The sequence below is a fragment of the Labrus bergylta genome, chromosome 17 (genome assembly GCF_963930695.1).
Source record: "Labrus bergylta chromosome 17, fLabBer1.1, whole genome shotgun sequence".
Lineage (NCBI taxonomy): Eukaryota > Metazoa > Chordata > Actinopteri > Labriformes > Labridae > Labrus > Labrus bergylta.
In genome coordinates, this window is record NC_089211.1 from 16,497,325 (window position 1) to 16,511,131 (window position 13,807).

Consider the following 13,807-nt stretch of genomic DNA (forward strand, 5'->3'; position numbering starts at 1 on the left):
CCATGATGTGAAAGCACATTCTCACAACACACTATTCCCTCAGCCAGGCAATTCCAGGCTTCCCTAATGGGAGCTGATAGAATCAGTGCCTGGACAATCAGCAGGGTGTTCCCAGCTTCCACATCCACCTTTCTTGTCCCCCCGTTTGCACAACCTGAGGAAAACAAGAGACATACCTGTCCAATTAGCCCCCCTACTATTATCTGAGAGTAGAAGGGGGCGGTGGGGGGGGATCGGTGTCAAGAAGAGATTGGATAAGGACCTAAGTCACAATTGAGAATCAATCCAGCCAGCGAGTGCAATCAGCGGGACATGGACATGACTGACTTAGATAAGGTTTGTTTGCCTATTCTTTAAACCAGCACTGAATAAGAAAACCTACCAACCTGTAACTTTAAATTCAAGGTAGGCAATCTCTTAGTATTCCTGAATTGGCTGTGGAAGATTAGGCTTTAGAGAGATTGTACCTTTCTCCCATGCTAGAGAGAAACAGTTATAAAGAAAGCACTTAAGGATGTGCTTCTGTGTATGAATGTGTGTGTATGTGTGGCTCCCGTTTGTGTGTGCAGACACTGAACCCAGTCCTTGCAAAGAACATGAGAGAAAAACATTTTGACAGATTTAGCTCAAGGCCTAGGAGGGGTACTTTAGATGTCACCACAACTCTTTTCACTGGAGGGAGGGTAAGTGAGGGGTGGTTTGTCATTACAAAAAGTAGGAGATGCAAGAGTGGAGGAGAATACAAATGTCTGACTGCATTTCTACAGTTTACATTCCCATGTTTGTGAAAGCCACCATGCTGGTATTCAATCTTTCCATCCGACCGTCTTAATACTTGCAGAAAAAAAGATCCAGTATCAACACAATTTTAGTCAGAAACCTTGTTTGTTCACTCGATAACACTCACACAACATAATGAAAAACTATGGGAAACTTTGGTGGTGGTGCTACAATTAACAGCCAGAAGGGGGCAGTATAAGAAAATGTGCAGGAAAAGGTAAAACATATAAAGGAAGCGTTCTTTGTGCAACAAGTCACTGCTGCTTAGCCGTAATCCTACAGAAGAAGTGAGGTGGTCATGTGAGAGAGACTGGATGACTTTGCTGCAGTGCTCCTCTGCACTCTTGTTTTTCCCAGGAGAGTGCATGAGCTGCTTAACAGACACTTAATCAATATCAAGCCCTTCTATCTGACCCCTTCTGTCTCCTACAAGCTTTTAAGGCTTCTTTACTTTTTTTGTATCACTCCCTCGTGCATTGATCCTTGGTTTATCATACTGAAATGGTTGAATTACTCAATTCACAGCCTTTCTGGTGTATGAAAAGTCGAAAATAAGGAAATGCAGCAAGAAGAGAGACAAGAAAAACCCACAGCAGGTGAAATTCATGGCCTCCCCAAAACACCATCTTCACTCTTTATATGAACATTCAAGAACTTGGCTAACTCAATCTCACCTAGCTGTGGTGATTTCACAAGTGAGAACTGTTTTCATTAAACACTTAGTTCTCACTCTGCAGGTTGCCGGAATCTCATGGCTCAAGCCTATCTCTCTTACAATTTACTGTGAGCTTTGTCTTAAACTCAAAGGCAACCAAATGTGTTTTTCTACACTTCTTTACGAGTGTGTTGTTTATTACAGAGTCTGAGAGTCGAGTGCTTGTGGCCCTGCTTGTCCTCACATCTTCTGTTAACAGTTCACCCTCAAGTTGTCATCTCCCCAGTCATTATTTATTAATGGAAATATGCACCGCTAATTGCTAATTAGCTTTAAATTGATGACTCATAGAGGAATTTCTTGCTTCATTAACTGGCTGTTTATCTATTGAATTAAACATGACAGAATGCATACACGATTTGAATTAGAGCAAGATGACAGACAAAGGACTCCTGTGTATGTGTGTGTGTGTGTTTGACAGGAGGACAGTTTGCTTAGAAGTGAGTGAGAAAGTGCATGTGCTGAGCGTGAACAGCTGTGGGAGTGTGCGTGTCGGCTCACATGAAGCATGTTGAAATTATTCAGTGAAATGCAATGAAAAATCCCACAGGATGTAAAAGGATGGTGTGCTGAACATAAGCCCAAGACGTGGTGATGTGTGTTGTGTTAGACCCCAAACATCAAAGGCCCAATTCCAACATTTGATGTAAATGAGTCTCAGATTGGCATGGAGCCATCTGGACCCCAGACCGGCCTTAAGCTGACGTTTATCTTCAACTGAGAAATAAACCAAGGTGAAGACAGACTCAGAGTAAAAATGTATGAAGAAGACAGAGACGATACATAAAAGCAAACTCACAGTACTCACGGTGACTCTGAAAGGTGTGCCCGCAGTGGGTGTAGCCTCCATGGCTGGTGTGGTCTTGTCGGAGGAGCTGCCTGGCATGCTGCGTCGGCGTCCTGTCCTCTCTGGAGGAGACTCTGTCAAATAGAAGAGGGAACTTTAAAAAAATGCATTCATAGACTAGCTCAATATTTGAGGGAAACCAAGCATTAGCTTATTGAAAATAACTTGGATAAAAAGATCAGTACAACTCATCTAAATGTCTGTTATCAAAGGATCTGAAGCAAAAAAAGTTTTTTAGCTAGATTAGCTTTAAAGTAAAAACAGAATTCAGCACCTCTTAAAGCTCCCTGATTATCAAACTGTATGGATTAAAAAACAGGCATGTCTTAAAAATGAGTTTTGAATAGAGCCAGGCTAGCTTTTCCTCCCTGCATCTTGTTACAATGCTAAGCTAAGCTAATCACATGCTAGCTTTGGCTTGATATTTATAGTAGGGGCTTGTATGGTATCAATCTGCTTGTCTAATTCTAGGCTTTTGTCACTTTATGTTACCCATTCCTCCATTAATGTATCAATAAATCTATTTAGGCCCTAAATGGCTGTTTGCTTTCCATTACAGATTTTTCCATCCTACCCATTGCTTTATACTTAACGTATCAGTATGTTACACTGTTTTATCTTTCTTTTGTGTGCACGTCTGTCTTATTATTCCCCTAGTAATCGAGTTGTGAAAGAGAAAACTGTGCGTGTGTGTAAAAGCAGCAAATCCGGACATGTCCAAGAGGAATGTGAGGGTTGTCGAATATGCATGTTTCCACAGATGTCAGATAGGCATCACTGCTATCTGTTAGCTCATTATGAATGTTTGATCTAGTTTATTGTGTTATATAACCCTGAGTTATGAATGGGAAGTTGTTTAAAATTGCTACTTTATGTTATAGAAATTCAAACATTGCACAACAAAGAAACCTTTTGTAGCTTAGTTTGGCCCAAATAAAGATTGTGACTGGGTCAAAAATAAATGTGTATATCTAGGTCAAATATACTGATATAATCTTTTGAAACACATGAGGTCATTGCTTAACAGACACTGTGCTAGATTATCTAAATGCGATCTATGACAGTCAGTTACATTGGAAGCTAATGAAATTAGTGTTAACTGTGTGTGGCAGAGTGACTTTAATAAGGGTGAAACTGAATAATGAAGCGAAATCCCTTCCTCTGCATCCGCTCTACCTCACGCGCTCACACACACTGTAAAATATAATTAGTATAAGGATAGTTCATAATTTCATTGGGAACTCCCAAAAGACTGCTGATCCAATCGACTCCAAATTTGGCATGCAACATCTTTATACTGTCTGTACTTGAAGCTATCAAACACTGAGTAAATGATAAACATGGAACCTCATTGACAAAGAATGACTTTGGTAAATACATAATACAGCAATAATTAGTGAGAAATCTTCATCACAAATAGCCTATATGGTCTATAAATATTTGTAGATGTTAAATAAAAGGTTTACTGATTGCCAAACCCAATTTTTCCCTGACAAAAACATTGCATGTTTGCTATATTTAATGTTGTAAGTTTGGATTATATTGTTTTATGTGCTCTGATAACCTGCTGCTGTAACACCACAATTTCCCAGTTAGGTGTTTTCTGTAGTGACCTGGACTTAAAGGTTTCTGAATTGTTGTACAAATAAAATTTCATATTGAAGATGAACTCCCTCGTGTTTAAAGTTAGATGAGTTGCTTAAATATACCTTAACATCAAATGTGATTGGCCAATATAAATGGCAAACTTTACATGCATAGACACTCTGTTAGCGTTTTTTTTAAACAATGCTTTATTTTACACTTTTTAATCTAGAATATGCAACTAAACAAATACACAGGCATGAATTTGCATTTTGGCTTCAGCTTGAATGAGGACGGTGCCAAAAATTAGATAGAGCAAATTTTGTGCCAACATTATTTGTAACTAATGTGATATTTGCATACGGAGCATCTCTAATAAGCCCTACACACTAGAGCACACACTTGGAGTATGCTGTGTTTGTCAAGCTGAGCTGTGCTAAATTAGCTTTCTGCTGCTTAACAGGCCGGTTGACTGAATTAGTGCACGCTGTAATTGAAGAACGATTGGAGGAATAGCTCTTCCTGCTGTGCAGAGCACTGGCTCACTTCCCATCCCCCATTATTCCCAGCCTAACATTAACATAAACACAGTCCACAACAACAAACAGTAGACAAACACAACATGGCTGTGACATCGAGCAGACGTCTTCTGTTGCTAAATCAGATTTCTGTAATTGAAAACCGGAACCATCTGGATCCTCTGAATAGTGAGCCATTGCTCTGCTTCGGTAAGGGGGATTTGATTTTTAAACAAGCTTAGACTCTGTGCTAAAGAGACATGTTAAGCCTGTTTTGTTCTTGTTTTCCAGGGATGGGAAATCTAAAGCAAGAGACAAATAAAATGTGCATTACTCCCATTTAACATCATTACATGTATTACACAAGGGAAAAAGACTCCAGTGGTGACTGATGAGATGTGGTCCGATATAAGTATCAAGCCTCTCAAAACAAACATCCAAGACATTCTTTTTGACAGTGTGATTAGTCATTTCATTGCTGAGTTCTACCAATCAAATATGTAAGGTATGCGGTTCCTCTCCCCATGAAAAGAGCGCCGGAGCAGTTGTGGGTTAGGTGCCTTGCTCAAAGGAACCTCTGCAGTACTCGGGAAGTGACCTGGCACTTCTCCAGTCACCAGACCAACTTCCACACTATCATCTGCACTGGGACTTAAACCGGTGAACAATCCGATTCCCAACCCAAGTCCCTACAGACTGAGCGACTGCCAACCCAATGGAAGCATGAATCGATTGTTTTTTCAGTATTCTGTGGTACCCTGAAAATGGTGTTGAGTAAAGAGCTGATGAAACTTCTAAATTTAGTGCAAATCCCAAAAATAATGATCAAATTTAAAGATCCAACAAAGAGGGCACTAACATCGGAGAAAAATCTCTGTTGTCTTTTAGAGTGACGTCTAAAAAAAATTGCCTGCAATAACAAGTTATTACTATAAATGTTGTAAAGTGGTCAAAGTTTAAGTTTTCTGAAGAAACCTTTAAAATTTAAGTCTCAAGTCTGCGGATTTGGCTGTAATTTCTAAAGGTTCTGCCCACATGTGCGAGTATACAGGTTAGCAAAAGTTTCAGAGTGACAGAGCTAGTCCTGTCTCCTCCTGGTTGTATTATAGCACCATGTCATTAATCGTTTATCTGGAAATACTCTGTCAATGAGGATGTCAAGAGAAGTTTTTCTGAAATCGAACTCGTCTTCTGTGTAACTTCTGTTCTGTCACTGAGCTGCAGCTCTGAATAAAATGTTACACAAGCTGTCTAGAGATACCAAAAAGTGAAACATGATTCTAAGTGGAAATGAATGCATGGGGAAGTGGGCGCATAAAAACCTTCTCAATCTATCATCATGACGCAACATAGAACAAAAGTGTACTGAAAGAACACTTGGGAAAAACTAAATACTGTCTCACTTTGTGACAAACACAGCGGCATTGAAATACCTGTTGCTATGACGACAACTGCATTTAATCCTCTTAAATCAGAAAATCCTTCACTTTCAAATGGGACTGCAAATCAAGTTATCAATAAATTCATTAAAGCCAAAGTGTGAATTTCTGCTTGTCACTTATCATTTCTGTGCTCAACTTCACTGAATTTACCCCTCCGGTATTTTTTATTTCTTAAAGGAAACCTCCCCACTTTAACACAGCTGGTTGCTAAGACCGCTCATAGGAAAAGCTTACAAACACACATAAACACACATCATTTAGCTGTGAACTAATTGCCGGGTGAAATTGCAGTTTGTGCTTCCACATGCTGTCACCATCTGCGTGTAATGCATCTCTGTAAAAGCACGGAAAATTTGCCTAGCTAGAACTCGCTCCTATGTCTGGGTCTAACCACCTTAATGACCGTATACAGACACTGGATCTCAATAAAACTTAGATCAAAAGTGCGATTCCAAACTGAAGTTAATCATCAAAGTGTCTTTGTACTGCATGTGGTGGCTGGCATCAGATTGTTAAGTTTCCTGTTCAGAGGGGTCTGTCTCCTGGTGTTGATTAAGACCTTTTTTTTTTATATGAAGGTGCATATGTGCTTTGGAGCATCAACTTACAAGGCTCTATGCAAAAATAGAAAATAATATAATATAAACAGTAAAAATTTATAAAATAGTTACATGTAAAATTAAAAACACATTGTCTTACTTTACAGGAATGCCAAACAATGCATGTTTATTGTAGACAATGAAGGATCAATGAGGTCAATTTAATGTACACTTTTGATAAAATTCTTATTTTTTGTATTTTTTTTTTTGCGCGTGCCTGAGGGGGTCATTAGTTCGAGACCAAGCAGAGTTTGTTGGCATGCATAATGAAATAGCTCGACTGTTTAAGGTTGCAGAACATAGTATACTGTATAATCAGCATTAAGGTGACATTACAATATTTTTTTTTTTTTTTTCAGAAGTGTTGTAAACATACAATACAATGTAAATAGAAGTGGACCCAGGATAGATCCATAGCTGTAAGGCCAATCAAATGGTCAGAGGGTCCAAAGACAACAACTGTTTGTGTGTCCAAGTCAAATTAACAGAGATAGGGGAAAAGCCACCTGGTAGTCATGGACCACTTTTTGAACATTGAGTAAAATTAAATGACTACATCTCAAATGAAAAGTTTTAAATGAAGGAAATGCCCAAAGTAAAACAAGAACATTGACACTTATCTTGTGCCAGTCAGACAGCAGGCGGATAGTAAAGCCAGACAGTTAGCCTATCTCTCTAACGGTTGAAGAAGTGGTAAAAAGCTAGCATTACTCTATCCTAAAACTCTTTGGTACACTCCTGCTGTGGGGGGAAAGACAGCAAAATGGGAGAAAAAACAACAACTTATGTATTGGTATTATGGGGTTCTATTTGCACCTAGGGTTTTGTCAGGCAGCAAGAGGATGAATGTTTCTTAACTTCTTATTTAAAGTTCAGCTTATTTTTCCTGATCAGGCATGTTCCAACCATCTACCGGTACCAGCTAACCTTCCCTTCCTTTCAGCCTTCACCAGTACAGGATATTGCTGCTTGCAAAATGACTGTGGATGAGGGTGGGGGAGGAAGGCCTTTCCTACATCTGAAAACTAACTTTGCTGCTTAATATTCTAAAATTTTTGTGGTTTGCTTTCGAAGGGAAAACAAACAATTTGAGTTGAGCTGGAAAACAGCATGTTGGGCAGGCAGATGGAAATGTGTCAACTGTTAAAAGATAGACTGGCAAACTAAAGCACCTAGTTAATCATCAAAGACAGAATAACAGGAATGGCGGAGAACAGTTTGCATAACGGCTTATTTTTGGTGTGGCTGTGCCAAACTGCTGTGCTGATATAAAAATAATAACGGTTAATGACTTCACAATCCCACATTGTTATTTGCCTGGAGTCATGTGTTTTATGATCTTTTATTGCTGGAGGAGCTGGCTGTGCTAAGTGGCTCTTTGATGAAAGAGGAAACTCACAAAGGTTGTTGTAAGCAAGTTGTTGTTGCACAGGGTATTTAATTTGCCTACAGATGATAGTGGCTTGCTGAGAACATAAAGTACACTGTGTACTGCTAATGTTGCAAACTTGTCACTGTTCTGACCAGGTCTTTTTGGTTTTTGTCTTTTTGTTATACACGTGGCCAAAACCAGAGTCATTCTTCACCACAGACACAGTAAGAAACACAACACACAAAAGAACACAGTAAAAGTACAAGTTGATTCAATCTTGCTTCAGCACTATTTTAACTTAGCAAGCAAATTGAGACAGGCACAAGCATGTCAACTGTAAAACTTCAGATAGAAGCCCATCCCAATTTAAATACCCGTCCCTTTTACTAGCCTGATAATGCAATATGTTTTGACAAATAAAGGCAGTTCTCAATTAGAGGTAACTAGTATTAATGTTGAAATACGACCAAAAAAAAAGTCTACAACCAAACACAGCATTCCTAGCTTTGAGATATATTACATTAAAGACTAAACCTCCATTTTAATTGGTTTTATATCAATTCTCTTGTTAACATGGTTTATTGTTTAGGGACAAAACGTTTTTGTTGAGAAATAGAGCTTTTAAAGAACAAAATGACATCATGATTCTAATTTTTTTTAATAGAACAAAACATGTTTTCTCTAATATCTCTGTGTATAACCCTTTATATTCATTCGACAACTTCCTGATTAATCCATTGTCCCCAGAATTACTTTTTGAGGCCCAAGCCACGGGGCAAATGTAAACATTGAATCCTACCACGTTTGACAAACGTACCCAATTGAGTCCACATTCTATATGAAGCGAATACTGAATTGTGATGTTAATTCCAAGCTGCTGTAGTCTGTGTACTATGAGCCTTAAGTGTACTTCAGAGTTCAGACTTCATGTTAGCAGCTAAATAACTGTTGACCGTATGTGCACTGGTGGTTGCTGAGGGTTAAATTCATCCTCCTTTTAGTCCCTTGAGTCCACAGGGTTGCTCCAAGGAGATGGAGCAGCACCTCTTTATCAGCCCATCATCTGTGCACTGTGCAAATACCACATCTCAGAGGTCAGAAGTCCAGCGCTCTCTCCTCATGGTTCAGCGTTCGCCTCATTATATTCTCTGTGTGCCTACACAAGGAAACACTCTTCCTCACACTCTTTATCTCTGTATATTTACACAACCAACACATGTTTTTAGACTTAGCTATATAGAAGCAGTGCATTCATTGTCCATACAGGATTAAGATTCATTAATAAAACTCTGACTAATGAGAAAATGCTTTTTAAACTTTTCTGATTGTTCTTGGATTGACATTATTTTATCATTTTTATTCCGGAGACAGACTGAGCATTTCTTCACATCACTATCAGCCAGTCAACACAAGTTCTAGTTGTCTTGTACTTGAGGGGAAAAACAGGAGGAAGGGGGGGGGGGAGTATTTTTGAAGGCGGGAGGATGAGAAGGGGGCTGGACCAAGAGAAGATAGTTCTCCAGATAGAGAGAACACAGTAAACAGAGCTTGACAGCCAGAGTTTGTTTTTTTTCTGCACATTTCACAGCATATATTCGTGTGTTAGTGTATGTGTGTGTTTGTGTTTGAATTCTTTTCCTCTCCTGTCATAACACCAGAGCTATGCATTCTTTTTGAGGCTATTTCTCAGCCCTGAGGGTGTAGACTGATTGAACTGCCTGAGGCTTGATGCCATTGATAAGAGGATTCTGCTCTCTAACTCTCATTTACTATGATCAATATTATTAGCTAGGTGAGCACAGGTGGGAGTTATTTTCTGTTCATTCAAATAAACACTTTATGTAGCAGATATAATAAATAATCTACAATAATATTAATAATAGAACAAACGACTGCATGCATGTGAGAATTAATAGACAAGTTTCAACCGCTCTATGAGCCAATTCTTAGAATTCATATCTGGACTGAATTGGTCATATTTTAAGGAATCGCCTTCTTCTTTATTTAAGAAAAAAAAAACATATTTCGGTTACCAACTCTTTTAGACTGAACAACTGTGACTTTGCAAGAACAGCAACCGTTTGGTAAGGGCAAACTGGCTGTAGCTTATTTGGAAGTAATGCTTTGAGACGAAGGCAAATTGCTTTTTATCTGTATTGGTAACAACTTCCTGATACTGTTGGTCAGTTTTTTCTTTTCTTTTTTTCTTTTTTTTTTTACTAACCCTTTGCTTGATTGTCTAAATGCACAACAGTTTGTGAAGTTATTGTAGCTAATGGAGCGCAAAAAACTCTCGATAAAATGCATTTAGCCTTAGTGCTTTTTCTCCTCAATTTTAAACCAACAAACTATTTCATCACTAAAAGCATAGTATAACACATACGTGTGTGTGTGGTTTGTTTTTGTGCTATCATTCATGCACACTGATGCTTTTTACACAACGGAAGTTCCTAATGGATAAATAAAGTTATTTGAATTTATACATATGGGCCACGAAAACTCTACCATGACTATCAAGTTTTGTGCTTTTAAGGCCTTAAGGCTCAGCCCTAAAAAGTGTGTATCCATATATAGTCACCATAAATCAGGATAATCAAACAACTACTCCATACAGCTGACTTGAGTTTGATTTTTTTTTCCACAAGTGCAACAAAAACTCTACATTCAACCATATCAGCTGATAACCAGAGAATTGGGTGGAAAGGACTCTGCTTCATGTTTACTTTGGCACATGCATGCCTTTGTCTGCAGTGTATTATGGGAAGGCAGAGGAGGAGCCGGAGGAAAAGAAGAGTTGAGTGGAGAAGGAGGAAGTTTGTGTTTGGGTAGAGGGTGACACGGCAGCCACATTCCTGTGAACTAACTAACTTAAATACCAAGCAGACCTTTAGATAAGATGACAGTAATCTCTGCAGGTTTGGTGACAGTTTGTGACATTACTGAATGACACAAGTAAAATGTTTCAAAGCACAGTAGATACTGATGCAAGTCCAACTTTGAATGATTGTCCTGCTTTATAAGTTGTAGTTCAGCTTGAGCATTTCTACCCAAGTTCTTTTATTTTTCAAAAGCAATGGATGCATTTCTTCAAGTCTGTTTGTGCAGGATTTGTTGTCATCCCTCGTGTTTTATTGCATATTGCAGTGATATTACATCCAGACGCTGGAATTCCAACCAAAATATCTGCTGGCTGGATTTCAAGTACTTCTGTAAAGCTTCTGCAAAGACAGATGACTAAACAAACCAAATGCATTTCAGAAAAACCCCCCACCTTTTTTCAACCTCAGTTGTGTCTGCTTTAGAATACATATCCTACAATAACTACGCTTAGTAGCACATACTGTCTGCTAGAGAGGCTGCATTCAGAATGAGTGATGGCAGAGATTGTCTGTAGTTCTACTGCTCTTTCTCTAAAACCCTTTCCTGGCTCTGCCTTGTAATCTGAGTTGATATCTATGGATTAAAGGGGGGGATTAGCCTGCACCTGTCCCCCGTTATTGGACTCTTTTGGGTGCTCAGAAGCACGCCGTCATCTGGCACTTCTCCATGATTCACCAGGCTGAGAGAAAAGAGGGGAAGGCAAGAACCCAGACGCCGGAGATGAGACTCAGATAAGAAAGTAATCCCGGGTTAAACATTGAGATGATATGGCGGTATCCCTTCACTGCTTGATCAATATATTAACTTTCCTGGCCCCCTCTGTCTCACATATATGCTTTCTTTTATATGATCTAAGAGGCATACTGCTTACATTATCTCTACTCATCCTATAAGACAGAAGTGATTAAGTAAATGGGAAACGCCGCCGTGTTATCTTCATTAATTCCAACAGTTTTATCTTGTGTATTCTTCTGTCCCTTGGCCTGATGGTATATGGTGAAAATATGACAGCGAAATGATCAAAGAAGGAGGCTGCCTATGTCGATTAGCGAAGCCTTTGTTTAACAAAAACATGACCTTAATCTCAGCGAGGATGCTCCTGCACAAAATCCCCCCCCAAAAAAAACTGATCAAAGGACTAATCTTTTAAGAGAAAACAAGAAAAGTGATTCCCTTTTGCGATGAAGTAAAGGCTTGAACTTGGCATGACTTGGCTCTAAATCTCTTGTTCACTCCCTTTCGTTGTAACATCTATAGAAGATTATCACCTGTACATGTCCAGCCTCCCTGTGCTTAGGTGCTAATGTGACTTGGGCATCGGAAACTGACTCACGCTGAATGTGTGTGTTGTTCTGGCCGTGTTTCCCATCAGTCGGCCGTATTTATGTCCTCACTTCCCGTCAGCACACAGACACACACATTAAGAGGGAAATCTGGCGACATCATCATAAACAGCTTGACAAAAACTAAGCATGACACAGACGCACTGATCAGAAGTGTTTCTGGGTAATGACCCATTTAGAATAGGATTAACAAGGAGAAACTGTCAGTGGTGATGCATTATTGAGTTGTTTTTGAGTGGTTCAAACACTTTCTTGCAGGCTGCTTGCACTGAGTCTTTCTTTACTGTTGTTATATTTGATGTTTTTTTTTTTTTTACACAGTTGCTACTTTGCTACTGTTAAAGACCAGCTGTGTTTAGTTTTGGGTTGTAATGGAAGGAACCTGCATCTTTTAGTTCATGTGTTAGAAATTTGGGAAAACATGCTTTGTGCACTTACTTTACATAGATCTCCTCCTTCGACACATTGTGCTGGACATGTTATACCGGTACAATTGTTAGACTCAACTATTGTTAGAGATTTTTGATCGACAATTGACAATTGGTTCCCATCACCCCTTAAACTTCCTCCACTAAAGTTCTTTTGGGGTTTTTGGTTCCTCTTCCTGTAATGTGTCCTTCGTTGTGTTTTGTTTAGTTCTTCTTTATTTATAAAAGACTGTAACCATGGTTGCTATCACCTGTAAGGCACACTGACAGACTGTGTGTTGTACTGGCTATACAAAGACTTGATTGGACTTGTCTTCCCGACTGCAGCTGCTAACCTCATCCCCCAACATTTCACTTTGATTTTTTTGTTCATACAAGAACAGTTTTGTAAGAAGGTAAACATTTTGGGAAAGAAGCGTATACTCACTTTAGGAGAGTGAAACAGTTTTGTCTGGGTAATAGAATCTGAAGGAAAGTAAGTCTGTTCATCAGGATCGAAAGCAAACTGATCAATACATGTTTTCTTGTCTGTTCAGTTTGTATAATGTCACATTTAGCAAAAACCACAACGTGCCCTTTTTTTCACAAACCTCAGTCTCAGGGTGGTAAAGCTGTGTTTCTGGATGCAAACTTCAGCTAATATTGCTGTTTGGTTGTAATACACAAAGATATAGAAAAGATGGAAACTCTTAGCTCATGGTACAGTAATCAAAGAGGTCTTAGATGCTAACTTTGGCGAACAAACGTTGTCTCAGCATAGCTAAACTAATCTAAATTTAGCTAACAAACTGCTGGCTTTAGCTCCATAATGAATGTCAAACACTACTTCTTGTGAAAATGTTAAGGCTCGGTTGACATTTAAGGGCGGCAGTAGCTCAATCTCTAAGGACTTGAGTTGGGAACCAGAGGGATGCCGGTTCAAATTCCTGTAAGGACCAAATCTAGAAATGAGTCTGGCAGCTAGAGATTTCACTTCCTGAGGACTGCAGGGTTGCCATTGAGCAAGGCAGTGTAAGTATAGGCAGTTGGTGTTTAGGCGAGGGGTTGCCAGCCGTGAAGTGAAAATGCAGTTCAGGACAAAAAGAGAGCGATCAATGGAAAGAAAAGAAGACTGTAAGTGATTACTTCCTAGAGAACCAAAGGGTTCAGATGATAAACATACCGGAGGGAAAATAACCCAAACTCTGTTAAACACTCCTGAGAGCAGTCTAACTAAATCTTTAAAAAAAACATACAGAATCTTCTCAACCCAGTCAAGAAACTGCCTGACACAAAGCAAAAGATAAGAGACAGAGGCTT

At 39.2% G+C, this 13,807-nt stretch overlaps 1 protein-coding gene across 9 annotated transcripts in view; it reads right to left on the reverse strand.

Moving 5' to 3' along the window:
* LOC109984448 (disabled homolog 2-interacting protein-like) overlaps positions 1-13,807 on the reverse strand; it is a 158,924-nt gene that overhangs the window by 81,735 nt on the left and 63,382 nt on the right. For 5 of the 9 annotated variants that reach the window (XM_065965885.1, XM_065965887.1, XM_065965889.1 and 2 more), the window contains one exon: positions 2,295-2,416. In XM_065965885.1, coding sequence (XP_065821957.1) covers positions 2,295-2,416 — 122 coding nt within the window. The remainder of the gene's footprint in view (positions 1-2,294; positions 2,417-13,807) is intronic. The other 4 variants (XM_065965886.1, XM_065965891.1, XM_065965893.1 and 1 more) reach the window with 1 other exon arrangement.